At 42.6% G+C, this 24,658-nt stretch overlaps 1 protein-coding gene across 2 annotated transcripts in view; it reads right to left on the bottom strand.

The window, feature by feature from the left end:
* Window positions 1-20,685, bottom strand: part of tmem106c (transmembrane protein 106C) — a 33,447-nt gene extending 12,762 nt beyond the window's left edge. For both annotated transcript variants that reach the window (XM_033015752.1, XM_033015751.1), the window contains exons 1-6: window positions 20,428-20,685; window positions 7,771-7,834; window positions 5,740-5,899; window positions 4,158-4,298; window positions 2,886-2,935; window positions 1,219-1,272 (exon numbers count right to left, since the gene is read on the bottom strand). In XM_033015752.1, the coding sequence (XP_032871643.1) occupies window positions 1,219-1,272; window positions 2,886-2,935; window positions 4,158-4,298; window positions 5,740-5,899; window positions 7,771-7,834; window positions 20,428-20,626 (668 nt within the window). In that variant the 5' untranslated portion in view covers window positions 20,627-20,685. The remainder of the gene's footprint in view (window positions 1-1,218; window positions 1,273-2,885; window positions 2,936-4,157; window positions 4,299-5,739; window positions 5,900-7,770; window positions 7,835-20,427) is intronic.
* Window positions 20,686-24,658: the final 3,973 nt, after the last annotated feature.

Genomic DNA, 24,658 nt, shown 5'->3' with positions numbered 1-24,658 from the left:
CCTATATAAGAATGTGATAGTGTTAAACAGAATAACAGCACTTTGAAAAAATGTGAACTTCAATTTGTCAAGCATATTTTACTGATATCCATAAATAGTCCTTGCTGTTTGTGATCCAAATGGCAACTTAACAGAGCCATATATTTATTTGGAGACCAGCTGACTGGTCACAATCAAAACAGTAAGTGATGGAGAATCCAATTAGGTCAGGCAATATTTGTCAATGGAGAAAGATGTTGATGCTTCATTTTGATGACCAATCAATTAGAACTCAACAGCACAATACATTGAACATTTTTGTTCATTTGTTGCCCAACCTGCCGAATATTTCCAAGAGTGTCAAGGAACTACAGATGTTTGATAGTATACAGACGCAGATAGTATTGCACTTTAGCCAAAGTCAATTATTCCCAATATAAAAGTTGGGAGCCTGTCACAATCCATCAGCAGCAAGTAGCAAAGCATTGGAGATCCTGGGCTTCAGAGGCATGGAGTACATAAACAGAAAGGTCATGTTAAATCTTTAAAATCGAGCAAAACTGGTCGAGCATCACATTCAATTCTGGTCACCATGCTTCAGATGACTAAAGACCCACTGGATGTGAAAATAGTTCAAGGGTGACAAATCTCAGCAGCAATATTACACTGGAAAGCCCAAGGGTATTCCCCTTGGGAGCAAAATCAGTCAAGTGGAAATTTGATAAAGAGACATACAAGATAACAATGGCTTTGCAGTGGGCAAAGAGGGTCAGGGAGAGACAAACAATGGCCTGGGGTACAGAGAAGAAAGGAAGACAAAGAGATTCCTAAAGTGGTTATAATCAGAAACTCATTGCCTAAGGTTGTGGAAACTAAGTCAATCTGGGTTTCAAAAGAAAATCTAAATAGGCACAGGAGAAAATAACTTGCAGGGCTACGGAAAAAGGGAGGGGGAGACAGGGAAAATGTGATTGAACAGACTGTTCCACAAAAGGCATTGACATGGACTCCGAGCCAAATAGTCTGCATTATGATTCACAAGCTTTGGCCAGCTCTTCTTATAGCTAAAACTGTAACAATCCAATTGACAGAGCTCATTTTAATGAAACAAATAGAAAAAAACATTTATTTTTAAAAAGTGTTGCTAAATTTAAATATTATTTCAAGATATTAAGAACACAAATGCTGAAGTGCACATCTTCATTCTATTTAGTTGGAAAATAATCTGAATGAACTTACTGCATGAAGACAACAATATTATGGACCTTGATTGATGGCATTGTGCAAAAGGTACTGTGGAAGAAAATAAACTAGTTAGATCAGTTCAATCATAGCGAGCAAGATATTTGGCTCACTGCACGGGCTTTTTGCCTTTAGTGCAAAGGCTAGTTCACACAGAGATCAGTTCCAAATCAAACTCAATGCTTCCTCCCCAACCCCACCAAAATGCAATGGTTTCTTTAATAGTTTACATTTTTTGGATTGCTTCACTATCTCAGGAGAGTGAGATTTCAAGGCTGAGAAATGACCAAGTAGTCTCACTCCAAGATTCTTCCAATCTCACACCGACTGAAATTCATAAAATCAGAATCATTACAATTGGAGGCTTATATTTAAATTGCCTTCATTAAAATAGCTAAATTTAGATTTGTACCAACATATCAGCAAAGTTAAAACCCGTCCTGCTCAAAAACCATTTACCCTCGTACACGGGTCCCAGAAGGGGCAATTAATCGCTGGTAAGACACGTCAGGATTTATATTGTAACATGCTCCACTCTGGCAGTGGCTAATCATACAGTAGCACAAAAATAGACACGAAGTGCTGGAGTAACTCCACGGGTCAAGCAACATCTCAGGAGAACATGGAAAGGTGACGTTTCGGGTCGGAACCCTTCTTCAGATCAAGTGTGTTGGAATGAAAGCTGGAAGAGAAAAGGGACTGGATAACGCCTGGAAAATGATAGGAGGGGAAGCTTAAAAGGCAGATGACCGGACGAAAGACAAAAAGTGTAAGACAAGGATGGAAGAGGTGAGAATTGTGAATCCAGAGGAAGGAATATAGGTGGAAGGAGAGATGGGGGGGGGGCGGGGGAAAGAGTTCCTTATTTCCTCCGGAGATGCTGCCTGGTCTACTCCAACGCTGCTTTTTTTTGTAAACCAGCATCTGCAGCACAAGCCTTGTAATGGTGTTGTAATAGACCGATAAAGGTAACTTGGACTTAGAAAGTTCAGAGATAGGGGACCAGTGGTATGTATATGGGGGGCGGGGGGGGGGGGGGGGGGGGGGGGGGGGGGGGGAAGAAAGGCAATCCAAACTATTTTCCTACAGAACAACAACTAAGTATCGTCCATTCTCCAAACACCCCAAAACTCAGAAGAGCCACCTTAAGGAATGAATGGAACCAGTTCTGTCAACCGTTCCAAAATGAACATGTTGCAATTTTAAACATGCATGGAATAGATGATCGCCGATTTACAAGCACCCAAGTGTGCCTGTATCCAAGCATGTACACAACCCATGGGGACAAATTAATATTCGGTACCATTCATTAATGGAAAGACTGAACTACATTGTGTAGAATAGTTACTGTTCCCAATACCACGCCAGGCTCTCAGATTTTAAACATCCATTTCTTGGCTGTGGCCCTTTTCAAAAATAGATCCTCGACTATTTTAACTAAAAAGCTCCATTGCTTTGATTAACTTCTGCTTCTCAATAGGCAAATAAAATGTTCAAACTAGATCTTTTGGGATAACTTGTATTGCAAGAGCAGCCATTTGGCTAGTTTTCAAACTTTAGCACAGATCAATTGAACACTACTGGAGCGCACCATTCATGTACAAAATATGTAATTAGCATTTAGGCAGTGAACAAGGGGAGAGGGAAAACAAAACACTACTTACTACACATAGTTTAGAGCTCCACGAAATTCCAATTGAACAGTGTAGTTCACCTGCAAAGTTAAATTAATTGATTAAGTTAATAGATACAAGAAAAAGGTGAAATAATAAAGTTGAATATCACTTTCACTTCTGGTCAAGCTATTATCTTCACAAGTGGTCTTATCTATTAGCTACTTAAAAAAGGTGTGAACCTAGCCTCGGCAATTTAGTCCTAAAGTGAGGTGCTGTTCCTCCAATTTGCATGTAGCCTCATCCTGGCAATGGAAGAGATCCAGGACAGAAAGGGCAGTGTGGGGTAGGGAAGGTGCTAAAGTGTCACTGTCTCGTTTTTATTTGTTCACAAAATGTGGACATCGCACATTTACTATTCATACGACTGAACCAGTTGAAGAGTTAACTACATTGTGAATCTGAAGTTAAATATAGGCAAGGTAAGAATCAGCAGTCGAAAACTTTAGTCGTTAGCCTCGTAATCCTACCACTGTTATTGCATTCCAATTTTATTACATTTGAACACGAAGTAGCTGGTATAACAAATAACCAGTGGTTGTTATCTCTGGTATCAAGGTGGTAAAATAGTATAAGCTTGTTTTTACTTAACAATGCATTATCAGAAGCTTCTTTTGTACAAAGACTCGAGGCCTGATTAATCTACATTGTTCATGAGTACTGAGCAAGTTAAAGGACGGCCCAAATGTTGAATCAAATCAGTGGAAAATTAGGTGCCCATTTAGCCTTAAGTGGGCATGATGCCAAATTTACCACTATGTTCCACTGGCCATTGAGAGCCATAAAACATCGGCAAGAAATGAATTTGCGCACCACATCTACCAACGTTTTGTCTCGTTTCAAAGTCAGAAATTAATGTGGTGCTTCCTATTAAGGGTGGCGCAGTTAGTAGTGCTGGTACCTCAGCTCCAGCTACCTAGTTCAATCCTGACCTTGGGTCCTGTCAGTGGCTTTCCTTGGAGTGCTCAGTTTTTCTCCCACATCCCAAAAGCTGGGCAGGCACGCAAACTATTTGGCCACTACAAATTGCCCCAAGTGTGTGGATGAGTGATAAAAACTGGGGAGAGTCAGTGGGTATGTTCAGAGAGGTGGGGTTTAGGTTGTATAGTGCAAATGGCTATGTGAAGCTTCACACATAGCTCTGTGGGAGTTGGTTTCCATAGTGCACCTATTTCGCACCCAGAACATAGCAAGTTACACTATAGTCCGAGGAAGCATAATACCTACAATAGAACAGGCAAAGAAAATCCAACACAAAGTTACCTGTTTCTCACTTAGAGGTGGTATAACCGAAACATTATTCATCTGCTTTGTTCCAATCACAGTTTTCATGTACTGGACTTGGCTAGTAAGTGTATCAACAGAAACCGTATAAAAATTGGAGTTACTAATGTTGAGCGTACTCTGAAATTAAAAAAGAAAGTCTATTTCAGGAATAACACGACTGATGGCATTACATTTTTCTGATGAAGCAATGCAGACATAGATTGAGTAACAACCTCGCACGACATCACATCAAACTACAAGGGCAACCCAGAGCTTGCAGTAACCTGCCATTTTAAATCGGTCCCATTCCCGCCAAGGTCTTCATCCTTCTATGCTGTTCTAAAGATGCACAACACCAGCTTGAGGAACAGCCTATTCAAGGAGCAGTATTGAATCACCGCTTCACCTCCCTCTCTTTACTTTAGTTTCAATTTGTTTCTTTTTAACTCATTGTTCCCAATGCCAACTTTTGCAGTAGTTGTTCTGTTGCCAGCACTTCATCACATGCATTCCACCAGTTCTCTTCACCTCTATGCTCTCTTCTTTCAGTTCTGTAGGGCCCATGATCTGCAATATCAACTACTTGCCCCACAGATGAGACTTCCAAGCTCTTCCAGCATTACCCAGTTATTTTGTTTTGATCTTTGGAAAAGTAGCTATGCACAATTGTGAGCACAGTAAACCCCCCCCTTCCAAATAGTTTTCAATAAACATTCATGAAAAGACAGGACTAAAGCAGGTCACATCCAATGTGCGATTTTAAAAACAGTCCAGACACTTATTTGTCTTATGATAATAACATTTCATAAAATAATCCATGATCACTGCTAGAGAGTTAGAAGTGGGCTATAAAGCCCTGAAAACAAATACAGATTCAGATATTACTGGTATTTGATGGGTGGGGGGAAATTCACAACACATTTAAAGACAAAATGGATCCAATAAAAAGCTTTTACTCACTGTACAACAACATACAGATGAGAGAGATTGGAGCAAGCCAAAAAGTCTGAACTAACATCAGGCAATAGTGAAATATATACAAACTATCTTTCTCTTATGACACTAACTTTTAGGGTGTCTTTAAAAAAAAAAAAAGACTTCTGGTTATGATTGAGTCACAAAGATGAACACTTGGTTGAAGTAGGTTACCTGAAAAAAGTATTTAAAAACAGCTGCTTTAGGATACTGGGAAAGTTTTATTGTTTAACATCTTATGTCCTGCACATTACCCTGCTATTCCCATTTGCAGAGTTGGCTGTCCTTACTCAAAGTTATTGGGACATTTTGGCCAACACACAAGTAAACTCCCAGACAATGATGAAGCAGTCCTGAATAGAAGTTGGAATTTTAGACCCATTCACATTATCAAGTGCCCAACCTTAACCATATCACCTCTTTATAGAGCAGCTGGACTTTGGTGCAAATGAACCATATAACAAGGTCTGGAATTCCGTTTGATATGAAAGCATTAAAAGTACTAACATTTATTTTATGAATAGCGATGAGACAAAAGCAATATCATTTAAAACACAAGGATATAGCTTTAATGGAATAAATGAGAATTATTTTCAAACATTACCGTCATATCAATGACAACTCTGGAGTTATTTCTGTCAAACGTTACGATAACCACTCGGATTCCGTCATCACTCACAACCACTGACCGAGGGAACAGGAAGAAGACAACCAATCCAGATATGAAGAGGCACAGGAAAATGGATATGAAGACGTACAATTTCCTGAAATGTAAAAAGTGATAAATTTAAAGGTTCCCTTCAGAAAGCATTCCTTTTCAAAATAGTTAGAGTCCCAGAAATATAATTATGTTAGCTACGAGCTCTTTAGTATTAGCGAAATGAAAATTTTGGGCAGTGGAAAAATAAGCAGAACAAACCAGGTAAATATTTATTTTTCAACGTGGAAGTTGCAAATTAAGCTCACCTTCTCTCTCTCTCTCTCTCTCTCTCTCTCTCTCTATCTCTCCAGCATCCCAGTTAGGAGACTAATTATGTATATTTGAGGTGGAAGGCTCAACTATCCAACTTCAAGTGGAACACTTGACAAAATTGGCATCAAATTGTCAATAAAAAGATCTGTCACTTGTGCAACTTTCAAAACTATTAAGAACTTTGGATCACATATTAATATTGAATGTCAAAAGGCAAAGTCAGATTACCCAAGTTAGGCTCGCAAATAATCATCACATCTTGATGATCTAAAGAAAGCCACATATCAAAATGATTACAGAACTCACCAATGCAGGATTAAAGAGAGACACAAAATGCTGTAGTAACTCAGTAGGGACAGGCAACATCTTTGGAGAGAAGGAATGGGTGACGCTTCGGGACGAGACTCGACGCAAAATGTCACTCATTCCTTCTGTCCAGAGATGCTACCTGTCCCTACTGAGTTACTCCAGCAATTATACGTCTCTCTTCAGTTTAAACTGACATCTGCCGTTCCTTCCTACACAGCATCAAAGAGATACAAGCTTGCATCAAACTATCATTTACCAAAGTGCAGATTGGCCATCGTAAAAACAGTAGCACAGGGCAGACTTAAAGTGGAAAGAAACAGACAAATCTCTCAGACGCTGCAGGATTGTGACCAATTTCCAGCTTTCCAACGACTCAACTAGAAAAATAAATCACTTCCCTCGCTGACACTAAAACTGGTCTAACTGGGATACCCTTCAACAACAAGCAGGCAGAGGACCGGTCCATTGCCAGTGGCTGTTGGATGAGTTTATTATGTTCCATGAAGCTTGTGAGAGGCATAGTCATCACTCCATGACCCTCCACTCTAATACCCATGTATTCTGTCACCAAGTATATTCTCCAATTGGTTGAGCTGGCCATCGCACAGAGCCCACCAACCCACAGGTGAACGGAGCTATATGACAATCAACAGAACCTAAAGTCAACGGAATGGCTTCCATGACGTTGAATCTTAGCCTCCTCACATCTGCCGAGACAGCATAAAGACCACAGCAAATAGTCAACTGCACACCGACCAATCCATCATAGATCCAGTCAGAGTTATACATAATGGAAATACTCCTTTTGATATATTTTCTTAGTTATATATTTTGGCCTAGACCCATTTGCCTGCTCCTTCTAGTCAGGCATTCTTCAATGAAAAGCACCCCCCTCCCCCCCACTCCCCGAAAAAAAAAAATCAATCTACATTAAGGCTTTCAAATTGACCAACTTACCTAAATTCACCTCTTAAAAGGGAAAGTAGTCATTCTAAATTGGCATCCAACCTCAAATACTGCAACCTTTAAACTGAATTTGTAGCAGCTAATTGTCATATCTAGTTTGCTGCCAAGTCAAAGTCCATTGGAATTGTGAATGCAGGACTCAATATAAAATGTTAATCCCAGTTATTGCCGAGTTCTGCAACTACAAGGACAGTGAAGGCCAATTATTATAGCTCAGCCACTACTGGACTAGGCTTAAATTGGGCTCATTGGACATCAATTCTTCAAATCTGTCGAGACCTCCCTAATGACATTTAGCATTGGAAAACTGACCAGTTTAAGCTCTAACAAGTCTAAGCACACAATATGTAACAGCAAGTTGCAGATTATAGTCCATGCAAGACTTACGTTCTTTGTGGCTGTAACCTCTGGTCACTGTATGGGATCAAAGCCACCAATTCATTTATCTGCCCTGAAAAACAAAAATTAGAGAGCTCAGCAAATCAAATTTACAGCATTAGAGAACAAAGCAATAAAGAAATTACCAAATAAACTACTTAATATCCACCCGCAGATTTTTTCCATGGTTATATAATCATGAATAACTTGAGTATTTTGGGTTATAATGCTCAACTTTAGAATACTAAAGGAGATGCAGAAGATTAATAAAAGCCAAGCAACTATGTTACAAAACCACCAGGAAAATAAAAATGTGAGAGGGCCAGGAAACCAAATAGAGGGGTGAAAAAAAAGCCCATATTACAGATAAAAATTAATTTTGGAAATAATCAGGTCAGGCAGCACCTGTGGAGAGAAGAAAAAGTTAATATTCCAGGTTGATGGTCTTTCAGAGCTAGGGGAAAGAAGTTTAAAATGAAAACAAGTAGGAATGTCTGGGTTGGGTGGAAGCTAAAGAAACCAAAATTTCACAAGTGGTGATGGTGCCAGCTGAGACAAGGAAGACTTAAAAATCACATACAATCTATCCAGAGATGTAGTAAATGAGATGGTGTTACAAGGGAACAGGTTCAAGGATCTGACTAATCGAACAGAAAAAGGCTCCCTTGTCTGTTTAGTTACAAATCAGTTTTATTGGCAAGAGAGGACAAAAACAATACTTGTCTGGGTATGCGCAGGGTCAGTTTTACAGCAGCACACCTCTCTCTTCCTCTCTGCCTCCGTCCACGGTGCTGATCATGAATCAGCCAGTCGGTGAACCCCTCTCATACATGAACTAACTTCTGCCTTTATACAGATAAGAAATCAGCTGTTGAAATCACCGCCGGTAAGTCCTGGTCAATAGCACTGCTCCCAAATTCAATCTGTAACCAATGGCAGGGGACTGCATCCGGGCGAGGCCATACCCCCCCCCCCCCGGGAACAAAGCGCTATCAGCTGCAGACTGGCACGTAAAGCAATACACAGCGCTACACACTTGGCATGTAAATCACTACTTGAAGTGATAATTGCATATGGGAAGAGGTAAAGAACGGGTGTTGTAGCTCATACAGTTGTATGGGATGGTGTTGACATTTTCCGTGCATCCTAGGAGATAGGCAGGTGGAGGAAGAATCAGTAATGTGAAAACGAGACCAAGCTGGTAGCTGGATGCAAAGTTAATTAAACTATTTTTGTATGATATGAGGAAGCAGCAATAATTCCCCCCCCCCTGCCGATGTCCCAATAATCCACTTGCAATTCCAATTTAGTCCACTGCATTTGGTGCTCGTGATGCAATCTCCTTTAACTGGAGAAAGGAAATGCAGTGTCAGTGGCTGTTTCGCATAAAACACATTTTCAATATGCAATCTCATCACCGACCTTCCTGTTGCCAATTACTAATACCAATTCTCCCTCTCTTGATCAATTCTCACTTGCATGTGTTCCAACAGAGCCCAACACAAGTATGGACAAACAGCAGCTTATCATCAGAATAGGAAAATAAATAATAAGCATCAACAGCTGCATTTAACAACTTCAAATAAACAGCCTTTCCCCATTGTATCAGACTTGGACAGTTGTTGAATGATCAACCTGAAGCCTTTAACTCGTGATTTCTTTCTGCAGATTATTGCTGGAAATGCTCTAGTCAGCAAACTCTTTCAGATCACTGACATTTGCAGCGTTTTGCACCTCAGTTCCACAATTTTCCCATTTCTTCTGTTCATCTTCCCCATCCAGAGAATCGGCTGTGAACAACAATGCTCTGCCACAGGTCAGTCAGCCTGCACTCTCCACCTTACTAAAGGGGTTGCTTTGCTTTTCTCTACAATGCAAGCAATTTCCAACATTTCCTAGTTCTGATGAAAGGTCAAAGATTATCAACCCAAAACCGGCAGGCAGTAGCGGACTGGGTCTAAAAATATTGGTTGCCAGGAGACAAAGGCGTCCCACCCACAACTACAATGCTATCATTTAACAGGGGCCCACTTGCCATCACTTCATCAGGGGCCTACTTGCCATCGGGCAAGCTGACACCCTGGCCAGTTCGCCACTGCCGCCAGGATATCCAGCATCTGCAATGCCCTCCCTTCTTTTCAGCTTAGATTGCACCTGCTTGCCGCCATCCTCAGTCTTGATCAACGCCATATGTTGGACAACAGACATTGTAACCACTTTCCTCCCACTAGCATCCAGAATTAAAAAACTCATGTCCTTACTTTGGGCCCATACTCCACAAGCTAAAACGTCAGCTTTATAATCAAATGATTCTGCTTCGCATTTAGCAGTATTATTTTTCTCTCTTCTCCCGCCCTCCCGCCCTCCCGCCCTCCCCCCCCCCCCCCCCCCCCCCCCCCCCCCCCTCATGTTGCTGCAGAGTGTGAGATTTCACAGTAGTTTTGTCAGAAGAAAAATAGCAGCATCTTGGCGAGCATATCAAAATCTACTTAATATGGTTGATGGGAAAAACTTCTGTAAAAATTCTTGAAAGTATATACATCTGGTCACTGGACTCTGAATATGGCTCAACTTAAAACAGTCCTCATCTTCCATTACTTAGTTTTACTTAATGTTGAACTATCAAAAGGCTGTAACTTTGTTTCAGCAGTTTCTGGATGCAAAGCACGTGCTGAAAAAAAGCACAAGAGCCAAGTTCACATCATCATAACATCACATATAAATTTAGAAGTGCAGCAGGTCCTGTTGTTATGGAAAGTTGGCAAATGAATGACTGCATTGGATCGGCATTCATGCACAATTTTTGAAGCTACCAAATTTTTATGGATGCCAAAGCAAGTAAAACAGCAAACAAATTTGTGCTGTTGATACTACCTTAATCTTCACATCCATTTCAAAATCTAAATTAACTGGGATTTGAAAAAAAAAATACAAAGGAGCCAAGTTGATATAAACACAAGAACTGAGCAGGGAACAGCTTGCCCCTTTTTTGTCTGCTCCATGGTCACAGCTGATTTTTATCCTAGCACCACTTTTGACTAACCAAGATTGATTTAAAATTAAAATTCACTAACTGAAATCTCAGTCTTGAACATACTAGGTGACCAAGTATCCACAAAGTTCTGGAGTAGAAAATTCCAAAGATTCACTGCCCTCTAGGCAAAGAAATTCCTAATTTTTGCCTCGAGTGCACAAGTCTTTAAGATGGGATGCGACCCCATCCCCGAGGTTGTGGTTGATCCAGCCAAGGGAAACGTCACCCCTACATTTACCTTATCAGGAATTCCGTAGGTTTCAACAAACCTAGTTTTGCATTCTTCTAAACTTTATATAAGCAGTCTGGATCCAATAATCCATCTGGTAAACCTCACTGCATTCCCTTAAAATAAAACCTTGTACACGATATACACGTCTCACCAGGGCCACACATAATTGAAGCAAAATGTTTTAACCAATGCTCCAATCGTCATGTATCTTTAGCAAATGGTATGTTTGCTTTTATTACAAGGAACTGCAGATGTTGGGTTACAAAAAAAGACACAAAATGGTAGAGTGACTCAGCGGGTCAGGTAGCATCTTTGGAGAACATGGACAGGGTGACGTTTCAGGTCATGACCTTTCTTCAGATCAATTTTGCCGCCCTGACTACCTGTTGGAGCTGCATGGTAAAGGGCCCGTCCCACTTTCACGACCTAATTCACGACCTTTTTTACTCGTGGACATTTTTCAGCATGCTAGAAAAACGCCCCGACCTACTTGATGCCACGAGTACCTACGACTAGCATCAGGACCTCCTACGACCTACCTTCGACCTCGTGGCGACCATGCTGCGAGTAAGAGACAAGGGCAAACTTGGCAGAGGTCGTGAAAGTGGGACAGGCCCTTTACTGTTAATGAATCATATTAAGGACATCCAGGTCCCTCTAAGCGCTAACATCTTTCAAATGCTATGTAATGGAGGATGGCAAGCATTTGGCATATATCTTGAAAGCTTCAATGCAAAATTGATTTGTTTTTGGGAAGCCTTCCCTCACATAAAATATTAACTTTAACTCAAAACTTAAAAGAGTCCTGCAGGAAAATTCAAGAGATTTGATAGAATGTTATGAGAAAGCTGGTTATTTTCATTTCTGGGTCTAAAAATATTGGTTGCCAGGAGACAAAGGCGGCCCACCCACAACTACAATGCTATCATTTAACAGGGGCCCACTTGCCATCACTTCACCAAAAAAGAGAGATTAGATTAAGTTTGCTTCGATTGCGGTGTTCCACCCATTCATCCTTGGGTGGCTGCCAGTTCTCGGATCCAAATTCCCTTCACCACCCAGTTTATTGGGCGTCAACCAGTACACACACGATCCTTAGAAGGTGACTCAACCTCATTCATTCATATGACCCCAGTCAACAGGATATGGTGCAACAGTCCTTTATTGTCACGTGTACCATTTAAAGTACTGTGCAATTCAGTTTACCATACAGTCATACCAGAAAAAAGCAACAAGACACACACTACATAAAAGTTAACAAACATCCACCACGGCAGACTCCCCACATTCCTCACTGTGAAGGAAGGCAATAAAGTCTAATCTTCTTCCCTCTTTATTCTCCCACGGTCTGGGCAGTCGAACCATCTGCAGTCGGATACGGAGTCGGATATGCCCAATCCTTTCAAAATTCCACCCAGGTTCTTGCTCCCCATCAATGTACCTTTATTTCTTCTTCCAAACCCCCTATTGCCACAAGCGCCTTCTCAGGATTGGAAGATCTCTCCATTTTCCTGGTTCTTTACTCTTTAAAACTAGTATATGTCCCAGTATTACCCAGATCTCAGTGACGGACATCACGGCATATCCCAAAATGAAAATGCACTTTATTCCCCTTTGGCCATAATGTATAAAATTACTATTGGACAAGAGATCCTTTCAGTCTATGCCATCTCACTGCCCCCCACTTTGAAAAATGAAACAGACATTACTCTACACTTCCTGTATCCTTTGAACCAAATATTTACTGTTGACTTTGTGCACATCACCTTATCTTTAAAACTATTATTTCTCCCTCCCTTTAGAGATTTTATAGTTCTAGTGGCCCATAGGTCATTCTTTCAGCTTGTACCTGGCCTCAGGGTAGGGCCACCTGGCCCTGCTTTTCCCCTTTGCGGTATTGTATCCGTGTCATATGAAGTGCTACGCACCGCTACAGTCATTTGGTAACTGCAGGGGATTGTTCTTTTATTATTGAAATAAGTTAGAAAGAAAACAGTTGGGGGGCATCTAAGGCTAATGAGATTGAATGCGCTGGGAAACAGCTGCCCTTGCGAATCCAGAACGTGACAAAAAGAAAAGACACAAAATGTTGGAGTAACTCAGCATCATCTGAGTAGCATCTCTGGAGAGAAGGAATGGGTGACGTCTTGGGTCGAGACCCTTCTTCAGACGCAAGATAAGAATCTTGTGGGGTGGAGTAATAATATGTGATCTAACTAATCACAGTAGTCACAGATTAATATCAAATATGCTAGCCAAGAAACAGGACTTTATTTATTTTACAATTCTATCCCACAAGAACTTATTTGAATCTTGCTAAGTGATGACTCAAGTCTTTAAAATAAACTATCATGACATTTTACTTGAAAATATCCTCAAGTTCCTCAACTGCCAGCATCCATCTACATTTTTACAGGGGAAATTTAGAGTAGGCAATTAATCTACTAATCACACTTTTTTTGTGAGTAGGAGAACATCCAAACAGACTGGGTCACAAGGGTAGCACCCAAGGATCAAACCTGGGACTAAAGGTGCAAGGCAGCAGCACTAACTGCTGCACCACTGTGCCTCCACAATGATGAGGGATGTGGAAGTCTTCCTCTGGATCGGTGGAGCAGTACATAGTGGGTAGCCTACATCTACTAATCCAGACACCATTTCATTACTTCAGAAGGAGGACGAATCTTGTCCATCCTTGTACAACAGCAACTTTTAAATTTCAGTTATTTTAACTTTCCTAATCTGAAAAGTAGCCATTTAGCTGAAGTGTCAATCTATCTCACAATTACATAAAGCAATGGTCGGCAGATCAAGCCACATGTGGTTGCTTATAGAACTGGGTTGGTTTTAGTATAAGCAAGGGTTGGGGGTGAAATCAAGGGTTTGATTTCTAGATGTCAACAATGGGGCTACCTCACTTGTATCTTACAAAGAAATGGCCCTCTTCAGCTTACAACCACAACCATATCACTGTGCAGAGCACCACAGACCTTCACTACAAGAGATTTTTATTGGTGTACAGTGAAGCAAGCAAAAGTCTCTATTTTCAGCATGTCAATTCGATTTTCTGTTGTCAAGTGGTTGTGGTTTAATCACTCCAACGCCCATATCCTTGTGTTATGAAACACAGACTTTAAAAAGGGTAGACCTCATTGGAGCAAACTACCTGTTAACTGCTTGGAGATGCAGAGATTACAGTGTGGACAAAAAAAAGACCCAAGAAGCTCCCTGGAAATAATATGAAAACCTACAGAAATACTTGGACTCTAGATGCTGCCTCACCCGCTGAGTTTCTCCAGCATTTGTCTACTTGTGATTGCAGACTAGCAAATTAGAACGAAATCTCCCCTGATGTATACTTCAATCACTATGTATTAACATATTCTGCAGTCTGCAAATAAACATTGAATAACCTACAGCCAGTTTTTCCATACATTCCACCCTCCCCCCTTCCCCATGCCCCACCTGGACTCACACCCATTTCTCCCCTTACATCTATTATTCCCTCTTCTGCCTTCACAATTCTCACCTCTATCCTAATCTTACCTTTTTTCTTTTTCATTGTAGGCCTTTGTCCAACCACCTGCCCATCAGCCCCTCCCACCTCACTTGTATCCACATTTCAGTAGCCAGGCTTTGTCCTGCCCCTCCTCTTCCAGCTTTCTTCCCCCCCCCCCCTTCCCAATCAATCTGAACAAGGAAACCAACCTAAAACATCACCTATCTATCTTTTCCAGAGGTACCATCCGATCCGCTGAGTTACTCCAGCACTGTCTTTTTTTTAAATTGAAAAGCAGCATCTGCAGTTCCTTGTGTATGAAAGAACTGCAGATGCTGGTTTAAATGCGTCAGGCATTCTTCTGAAGAAGGGTCTCGACCTGAAATGCCACCCATTCCTTCTTTCGAGAGATGCTGCTTAACCCATTTAAACCAGCATCTGCAGTTCTTTGCTACACAAGGAACTGCAGATGCTGCTTTTCAAAAAAAGTGTTGGAGTAACTCAGTGGGTCTGAAGAAGGGTCTCGACCCAAATCGTCACCCATTCCTTCTCTCCAGAGATGCTGCCTGACCTGTTGAGTTACTCCAGTATTGTGTGCCTGCAGTTCCTTGCATCTACATTGCCTGCTCATTACTGCTAGCTTTGTTAAATCCAAAAGACTTAAACAATCCAGAGGCAAAGTAATGAAGTCACTGCCAAAATGCAGCCACTGGCTCTTTAATCCCCACTAAAATATGCTGCTAATACTTGCAACCGCGAAGTGATACCGACAGTGTTACATTCTCTCCTTTCCTCGCCAAAAAGGGAAGTAGTGGAAATTGAGTAAAATTTGCAGCACTACAGTGAAAGATATGGTGAAATGAGACTGATAAGATTGCTCCACCAGCAGCTGGCTGATATTTGATGGATCAAAAGGCCTCCTCCTGCACATAGAAACATAGAAACATAGAAAGTAGGTGCGAGAGTAGACCACCAGGTCCGTCGAGCCCGCACCGCCATTCGCTCATGGCTGAACACTAAACAGACACACTTACCCACAAACAGTAGACACAAGACACAGAACACAAGACACTACCCTCCCCTTCATACCGCTATCACCCCTCTCCACCCCAAGAACCGCGTGATCTCCTGGGGGAGGCAAAAAACCGGATAAAAACCCAGGTCCAATTCGGGAAAAAAAATCCGGGAAATTCCTCTCCGACCCCAATCCAGGCGATCGACACTTGTCCAGGAGATCACTCGGGTCTCACTATACTAACCATACCTAGGTCCATATCCCTGCCCTCTCCCCGTAGCCCCTTATCCCCTCGGCAGCTAAAAAACCATCTATTCTAGACTTAATAGCAATGTATAGCAATTACATGATCAATAGCCTGGAACTGTCTTAAATACTTTCAACCAGCAGCAACGTGATGAATGCAAACTAGCAGTTGACAGATTTAGTTAATTACAAGATCTGCTGTGTATTTATGTCGAACGGCTACATTTTAGATAAGAGTCGATTGCTACAAGTTCACAATCCTCATGGAAGAGAGCAGATTCGATTAGTACAGCTTATCAACTCAGCCCTCACTGCCAGAGGCTCTCAAGGTGGGTATGCCAGATGAACAGTCTCATGAGCTGGATGTATCCTGCACTCTAAGCCCAATGTGATAAATCTAATTTTGTTCCAATCAAGCCCTGAATGAGGAGGCCCAGCACAATTTAAACCATTATATTTTGTATTCATTAATTCACTAAGTCAGTCCTGTCGATAGAGAGAATGCAAAACCAACTGACCTCATGGAAGGCAAAAATCTCTCCATGTCAAGATGCCTGTAGAGTGCAGCTGTAATTACATTGGATCAACTACTAATACTGTAGCTACACAAGCAGGTCAGAAGCTGGATATGCTATTTGCAACACAGCAGCATTTTACACCCTCCCCAACCAGCTTCTTCTTGCGTATGGCTTGCAGGGGGAAAAACAATTTGTGTGGTGTTGAAGTTTGCCTGTTATTATAGAACTAAAGTTCCAGGACAACTTGTTCTATTTGATTGTGCATGCCAGGTTGATTGCATTTGTCAAAACAGGAAAGTTGCAATCTCCCACCCCTTCTAGCAAACTAGTTTTAGTACAGGCTCACAACATTTCTTCACCAGAAGCATAACAAAAAACAAAATTCTGGATATCTCCCTAACATTTTTTCTACGCTCGATACCAGGGGAGAATTCACAAGGCTGACCAAGAGTTTTATCCGCCCAAAAACCAGCTACTTGTAACAGTATTTTACAGCGTGTCATTTCCATCCTATTAGCATTTAGAGTACACCACAGGCAGCAGCAAAACCACATTTAAAGTCAGAGAAGTCATCCATTGCAGCCATGTAGTTCTAGATGCAAATGGCTGGGGAAGGTCAATAAAGTTGAATACCAATTGTTGGCCCACTTCAGCAGGTGCATGTGTAACCAGAATCAAGGTGTTCCAGCAGCAGGATTTACCTTTATAAACATTCTGGAGGCAGTGGTGCTAGTTACTTAAAAGAGCAGAACAGAAATTGCAATGTGTAGAAAGGAACTGCAGATGCTGGCTTACAATATAGACACAAAATGCTACAAACTCAGGTCAGGTGGCATCTCTGGAGAAAAGGAATAGGTGACATTTCGGGTCAGGACCCTTCTTTTGCACTGTTCCCTTTAGTATTAATGAACTTCGTAGCCCAGAAATGTGTGAATGTACAAATTGGTGAGCTACATTTGGTCAAGTGCCTGCCATTTAAATTTAGATCCCAAACAACAGGGCATTATAAAAAGTGGCCTTTCACTCTGGCAAGACATTTCCTATGCCAAAGAATTAGTGCAGAATATTTAATGGAAAAACTCATAGGCAAGTGTATGGTAAAGGTGGGGATAAGTAACATTATACAAATTTGACTGGGCCAAGTGCAGAATGTTCTATAACAGGCACACTTCAACACCACACAAGTTGGTCAGAGAACAGCATCATGGTTGATCCATGCATTAATAGAAGAGTTCTATTTCTGGAGAGCTTTGAAAGTGCCCAACAATCATAAGCATTCAGCACTATGGCATGGTTAAGTGTCCAAACCCATAGCAATAGCCTCCTCAACTTTTACTTCTGTCCCCTCCACCTCTGTACTCAACATCATTCGTGTTAAATTTGTCACTGTTAATCCAAATTCCATTCAGAGAGTTAATAAATATAACTTTTTTTCCCTTTTACTGGTGGGTATGGGGAGCAAAGGGTGGTGGCCATGAGTGAGGATAGGTGTTGATCAGGGAATTATAAATTGTGGCCGAGGACTCAAACAATTGCAGGCTGGACTACAAATGCATTTACTCATCCTGTAGGCATCCTAAATCTGGTGCTGCAGTGGCAGGATTTGCCTGGGACTCTGCTGGGCTTTCCATAAAACAATGTGGTCCATATTTACACAGGGAACAGCATCAACTCATGCACTCTGATGCAGAAATCACATCAGGTGGGTCATTGGAAGGCAGGTAGTGCTGCTGCTGCCCCACAGTTCCAGCCACCCAGGTTCAATCCTGGTGTTTGTCCACTCTCACAGACGAGTTGTAGAATTCAGGAAAAGGAGATTCGTTGATGGGCGTGAGAAATAGTCAATTGGTTACATGAAAAATTAGTGATGTGATTACCGAGATCCAGAATAGACTCAATGGACCACATAGCCTCTCAAGTCAGAACATTTCTCAACCATACAAAAGTGACAACAATCTCAATGTGATTGAACTTCTATGGGTATTTTCATATAAATGTAGTAATATCTAGCTCTACTTCTTCACCAATTCGTTTAACTACAAAACAAATTTTCCAACCATCTATTGCCCACAACTCACTTTTGGGAGAGCAGTGTTTCAACCTCTGGTAAGCTGCTTGTCCCAGTGTCACTGAGAGCCTCAATTCCAGACTCCTGGACAGAACCATCATTTTCAGAATCCAGATTCAATAGATCATAACCTTTCTCTCAATGTCAGTTTTTTTTGTTTAGTTTATTGTCACGTGTACTGAGGTACAGTGAAAGATTTTGTTGCATGCCTACCAGTCAGCACACAACAAAAGAGCTGGTGATCTTTATCCAAGAGTAAATGTCACCAGCAACTTGTCCTGGACCACCCATATCGACGCAATAGCCAACTAACACTAACACTTCTACTTCCTTTTCTCCAGGGATGCTGTCTGACCTGCTGAGTTACTCCAGCTTTTTGTGTCTACCTCTACTTCCTTAGCAGGCTTAGGAAGTTCGGCATGTCCCCAACAACCCTCGTCAACTTCTACAGATACAAATTAAAAAGCATTTTATCCAGTTGTATCACAGTATGGTTTGGGAAGAGCTCCATCCAAGATCACAAGAAGTTGCCGAGAGTTGTGAACGCAGCCCAGACCATTATACCTCTAACCTCCTTTCCATTGACTCCATTTACATCTCGGCAAGGCCAGCAGCATAATCAAGGACCAGTCCCACCCCGGTCACTCCCTCTTTTCCCCTCTCCCATCAGGCAAAAGGAATAGAAGTGTGAAAACGCACACCTCCAGATTCAGGGATAATTTCTCCCCAGCTGTTATCAAGCAACTGAACCGTCCTCTCATCAGCTAGAGTGTGGTCCTATCTCCCATTTACCTCATTGAAGACCTTTGAACTACATTTAATCGGACTTCCTCTTGCACAGAACGTTATTCCCTTTATCCTCTTCCACACTCTGGATGGCTCGATTGTAATCAAGGATTGTCTTTCCGTTGACTGGTTAGTACACAACAACAACTTTTCACTGTACATGGTACAAGTATCAATAAACTAAACTAACATATTCAGAAACTCTTCAAGAAAATGGTGCCGTCTCAACCCAAAACATCAATAATCCCTATGCCTCCACAGAGGACCGGTGACCCACTGAGTTCCTCCCACCGTTTTGTATTTAACTCCCACATTATTAGCTCAATTAAATAATTTGACTGTCGGCCATTCTTACAGCTGCCTTACTAATGCCGGAGTAACTCAGCGTGACATGCAACATCTCCGGAGAGAAGAAATGGGCGACGTTTCGGGGTCGAGATCCTTCTTCAGACTCTGGAAACCTTTCTAAAATTTAATGACCCAGTCTTTCGAGAAATTCGCTACGCAGGCGACTGTGAAACTTTGGCTGATAACTCATGTAGAACATCCCGAGACATTTTACTGCATTAAAAAGTGTGGTATAAACACAAAACACCACAGGTGTTTCTATCCCCCCCCCCCTCCCCTCCCCTCCCCTCCTCATTTTTTTAGGTTTTGCTTCAGTACTTTTCACCTTGCCATTTTGTACCTTGCCAGCTTCTTGATGGATTGTAAACAAAGAAAGGAAAACAACACACCGAGTTTGGATTTGTCCTTGTAATAAAATTCTTAAAGTCGCCGTAATTGTGCAGGCGATCCATTTCAAAGATTCGCCGAAACAATGACAGCAAAGGTCACAGAACATCAAAATCGTGCCAAACTCAAGCAGGATTGCAAGAACTGATTACTGAAGGGCAAAAACGGCATAATATTATCTGCGCTATACAAAAATGCTGGAGAAACTCAGCGGGTGCAGCAGCATCCTAGATGCTGCTGCACCCGCTGAGTTTCTCCAGCATTTTTGTATACCTTCGATTTTCCAGCATCTGCAGTTCCTTCTTGAACACATAATATTATCTGCAGCGTTTCTCGCCCTCCCGCGGTTACAATGGATGCTCCAGTACCAGGCATACAGTGGTAAAGTTGACCACAGATACCACTAATTGGGTGGGGAAGAGAAGGGAAGGAAGCCCCGAGAACGGATGCGCCTTGTGTTTACGAAGCCCGAAAAAGATGTCCAAGAGGAGCGAAGGTGCCGAATGACGAGAAGCCCACATCCTCCCATTTACCTTTGGGGATGCGGCCGGTGCCTTGGCACGTCGGGCAGGTGACGCTATCCTTGCCAGTGAACTCCACATAAGGAAAGCGCGCTATATCCTCCTGTCGGTCGTCGCTGTCTCCCAGTAAATCCTCACCGTCGTCTCCATCGAGAGCCCGCTCTTTCCGCTGGCTGCCTTTACTAGCCCGCACTGACATCTGCAAACCCATCACTGCAGGCCGCCGTTACTCACACTCTCACACACACACGCGCGCGCACGCTCCTTTTCCCAGCGCGGGCTCGCGAGCCACGCCCTGCCTCCCCGCGCGCGCGGGCTCGCGAGCGACGCCCTGCCTCCCCGCCGGGCCAAGCGCCGCACGCGCCCGCCGCGCGTCACAACGAACGCAACCTTCGGTGGCGCGCGCGCCTTCAACTTGTGTCTTGAGGCGTTTCTAAGCCAGCGGTGAGTGGGCAAGAAAAGGCCCATCATTCAGTCATTTACAAAAAAAACCCAAACTCATCTCCTTCTCCTTAGCCAGTTGCTCATGATAATAATAATAATAATGATGGATGGGATTTATATAGCGCCTTTCTAATACTCAAGGCGCTTTACATCGCATTATTCATTCACTCCTCAGTCACACTCGGTGGTGGTAAGCTACTTCTGTAGCCACAGCTGCCCTGGGGCAGACTGACGGAAGCGTGGCTGCCAATCTGCGCCTACGGCCCCTCCGACCACCACCAATCACTCACACACATTCACACACAGGCAAAGGTGGGTGAAGTGTCTTGCCCAAGGACACAACGACAGTATGCACTCCAAGCGGGATTCGAACCGGCTACCTTCCGGTCGCCAGCCGAACACTCAGCCCATTGTGCCATCTGTCGTTTCCACTTTCTGTCTGACAATAGACAATAGGTGCAGGAGTAGGCCATTCGGCCCTTCGAGCCAGCACCGCCATTCAATAATCTTATATGTTTCAATAAGATTCAATAAGGCAGAGAATTCCACACACTCACAACTCTCTGTGAGAAAAAGTGTTTCCTCGTCTCCGTTCAAAATGGCTTACCGCTTATTCTTAAACTGTGGCCCCTGGTTCTGGACTCCCCCAACATCGGGAACATATTTCCTGCCTCCAGCGTGTCCAAACCCTTAATAATCTTATATGTCTCAATAAGATCCCCTCTCATGCTTCTAAATTCCAGAGTCTATGTGGGTTCATGAGGTGACTGATGATGATGCCGATGTGGGAATTGTAACTTTTTCCACAGATGGGCCAGAAGGTGGTTGAAGATAAAGACACAAAAAGCTGGAGTAACTCAGCGGGACAGGCAGCATCTCTGGAGAGAAGCAATAGGTGATGTTTCAGCATCATTCGGCCCTTCGAGCCAGCACCGCCATTCAATGTGATCATGGCTGATCATCCACAATCAGCACCCCGTTCCTGCCTTCTCCCCATATCCGTTGACTCCGCTATCTTTAAGAGCCCTATCTAACTCTCTTGAAAGCATCCAGAGAACTGGCCTCCACCGCCCTCTGAGGCAGAGAATTCCACAGACTCACAACTCTCTGTGAGAAAAGGTGTTTCCTCGTCTCCGTTCTAAATGGCTTACTGCTTATTCTTAAACTGTGGCCTCTGGTTCTGGACTCCCCCAACATCAGGAACATGTTTCCTGCCTCTAGCATGTCCAAACCCTTAATAATCTTATATGTCTCAATAAGATCCCCTCTCAACCGTCTACATTCCAGAGTCTATGTGGGTTCATGAGGTGACTGATGATGATGCCAATGTGGGAATTGTAACTTTTTCCACAGATGGGCCAGAAGATGGTTGAAGATAAAGACACAAAAAGCTGGATTAACTCAGCGTGACAGGAGAGAAGCAAAAGGTGATGTTTCAGGTCGAGACCCTTCTTCAGAGTGAGAATCAAGAGAAGGGAGAGATATAAACGGTGATATAGAGACCATAGAACAAATTAATTAAAGATATTTAAGAGAGATAACCAGGTGCAGTTCTATCAATACAGCTAAAGATGGGGTTCATAAGTTATCGGAGCAGAACTAGGCCATTTGGCCCATCAAGTCCACATTGCCATTCGATCATGGCTGATCGAACTTTCCCCCTCAACCCCATTCTCCTGCCTTCTCCCCATAACCGCTGACACCCGTACTAATAAATAATCTGTCAATCTCTTTCATAGTCTTTATATATCTGAAGAAACTTTTGCTATCCTCTTTTATATTATTGCCCAGCTTACTTTCACATTTCATCTTTTCTCCCCGTATTGCCTTTTTAATTACCTTCGGTTGCTTTTTAGAAGCTTCCCGATCTTCTTGCTTCCCACTAATCTTTGCAATGTTATATCTCTTTTAGTTTTATGCTGTCTCTGACTTCCCTTGTCAGCCACGGTTGCCTCATTCTGCCAGTAGAATCTTGGCATCAAGTAGGTCGGGGCGTTTTTCTAGCCTGATGAAAAATATCCACGAGTAAAAAAGGTTGTGAATTAGGTCGTGAAAGTGGGACAGGCCCTTTAAAGTTAGATTTAGCTCTTGGGGCTGAAGGAATCAAGGGATATGGGCAAAAAGCAGGAACAGGGTACTGATTTTAGATAATCAGCCATGATGATATTGAATGGCGGTGCTGGCTCGAAGGGCCAAATGGCCTACTCCTGCACCTATTTTGTTATGTTTCTATGTTCCTAATCATTGTAAGATATACATAATATTGTATTTAACAATGTAATGCAGCATATAAAGGGTTAAATGATACAAATTTAAAATTGCTGTTGCCTGCAGAATTGAACGGGAACCATCATCAATAATAAATGGCGTTTGAAGACAAATGAAACTTAAAATGATCATTTTTAAGAATGATGTTTAAGAAGGAACTGCAGATGCTGGAAAATCGAAGATAGACAAAAATGCTGGAGAAATTCAGTGGGTGAGGCAGCATCTATGCAGCGAAGGAAATAGGCGACGTTTCGGGTCGAGACCCTTCTTCAGACTGATGTGGGGGTGGGGGGGACGGGAAGAAGAAAGGGAGAGGCGGAGACAGTGGGCTGTGGGAGAGCTGGGGAGGGGAGGGGAAAGAAGGAGAAAGCAGGAACTACCTAAAATTGGAGAAGTCAATGTTCATACCGCTGGGGTGTAAACTACTCAAGTGAAATATGAGGTGCTGCTCCTCCAATTTACGGTGGGCCTCACTCAGGCCATGGAGGAGGCCCAGGACAGAAAAGTCAGATTCAGAATGGGAGGGGGAGTTGAAGCGCTGAGCCACCGGGAGATCAGGTTGGTTATTGTGAATCGAGTGGAGGGCGAAGCGAATGCCAAGACTATGCTTGGTCTCACCGATGTAGAGCAGCTGACACCTAGAGCAGCGGATGCAATAGTTGAGGTTGGAGGAGGTGCAGGTGAACCTCTGCCGCACCTGGAAAGATTGCTTGGGTCCTTGATGGAATCAAGGGGGGAGATACAGCGACAAGTGTAGCATTTCCTGCGGTTGCAAGGGAAAGTGCCAGGAGAGGGGGTGGTTTGGGTGGAAAGGGACAAATTGATCAGGGAGTTACGGAGGGCGCGGTCTCTAAGAGTGAGTGACATTACCATACCTTGGGTCAGGAGGCATATTGCTACTAAGTTCTGCGTAGTTCTTTAAGAATGAAAGGATAAGGTTGGAGCAGCTATAGTTAATACTTCGGCACATAGACCGAAGTATGTGGAATATTGAGGGTTATTTGAGTACAAAACACGTATTTTGCAAACAAAAGGTGAGATAATCTCAAACTGCCAGTAAATAAGTGGTTCGCCTTTGGCCACAACCACAGAAGTACGGGAAAGGATAAACCTGTCAAATTGTCATTTAGCTCTCCAGCTAGAAATAGTAGAAATGTAAAATCACCCAGCTAAAGTTCACACTTGAAGGACTGCTAACTTTGCATATTGTGCAATTTGTGGTCAATTGCTTATGACTACTTGATAATTTCTCTTGTCAGAAAATGAGAAGTGGACCAACAAACATGGTGATGTAAGGGAAATAATTGAAAGCCAGACGTGCAATATAGCAGCCAAAAAAGTACGACAATTCTGTTACACGAAGAAGAAAAATAAGAAGATAGTAAGGGAAACTGATGGGTAGATAAGGACTATATCCACTGGTCATGGGGTCTAGGATGAGAGAACATAGTCTTAAAATAAAAGGCAGATCTTTCAGAAGTGAGGTTGGAAAACACGTCTGCACAAAAGATAGTCGAAATTTGGAACTCTC

The sequence above is a fragment of the Amblyraja radiata genome, chromosome 46 (genome assembly GCF_010909765.2).
Source record: "Amblyraja radiata isolate CabotCenter1 chromosome 46, sAmbRad1.1.pri, whole genome shotgun sequence".
NCBI classification, from domain to species: Eukaryota; Metazoa; Chordata; class Chondrichthyes; order Rajiformes; family Rajidae; genus Amblyraja; species Amblyraja radiata.
Note: the sequence above shows the minus strand (reverse complement) of the source record. Positions and strands in the feature narration are given on the sequence as shown.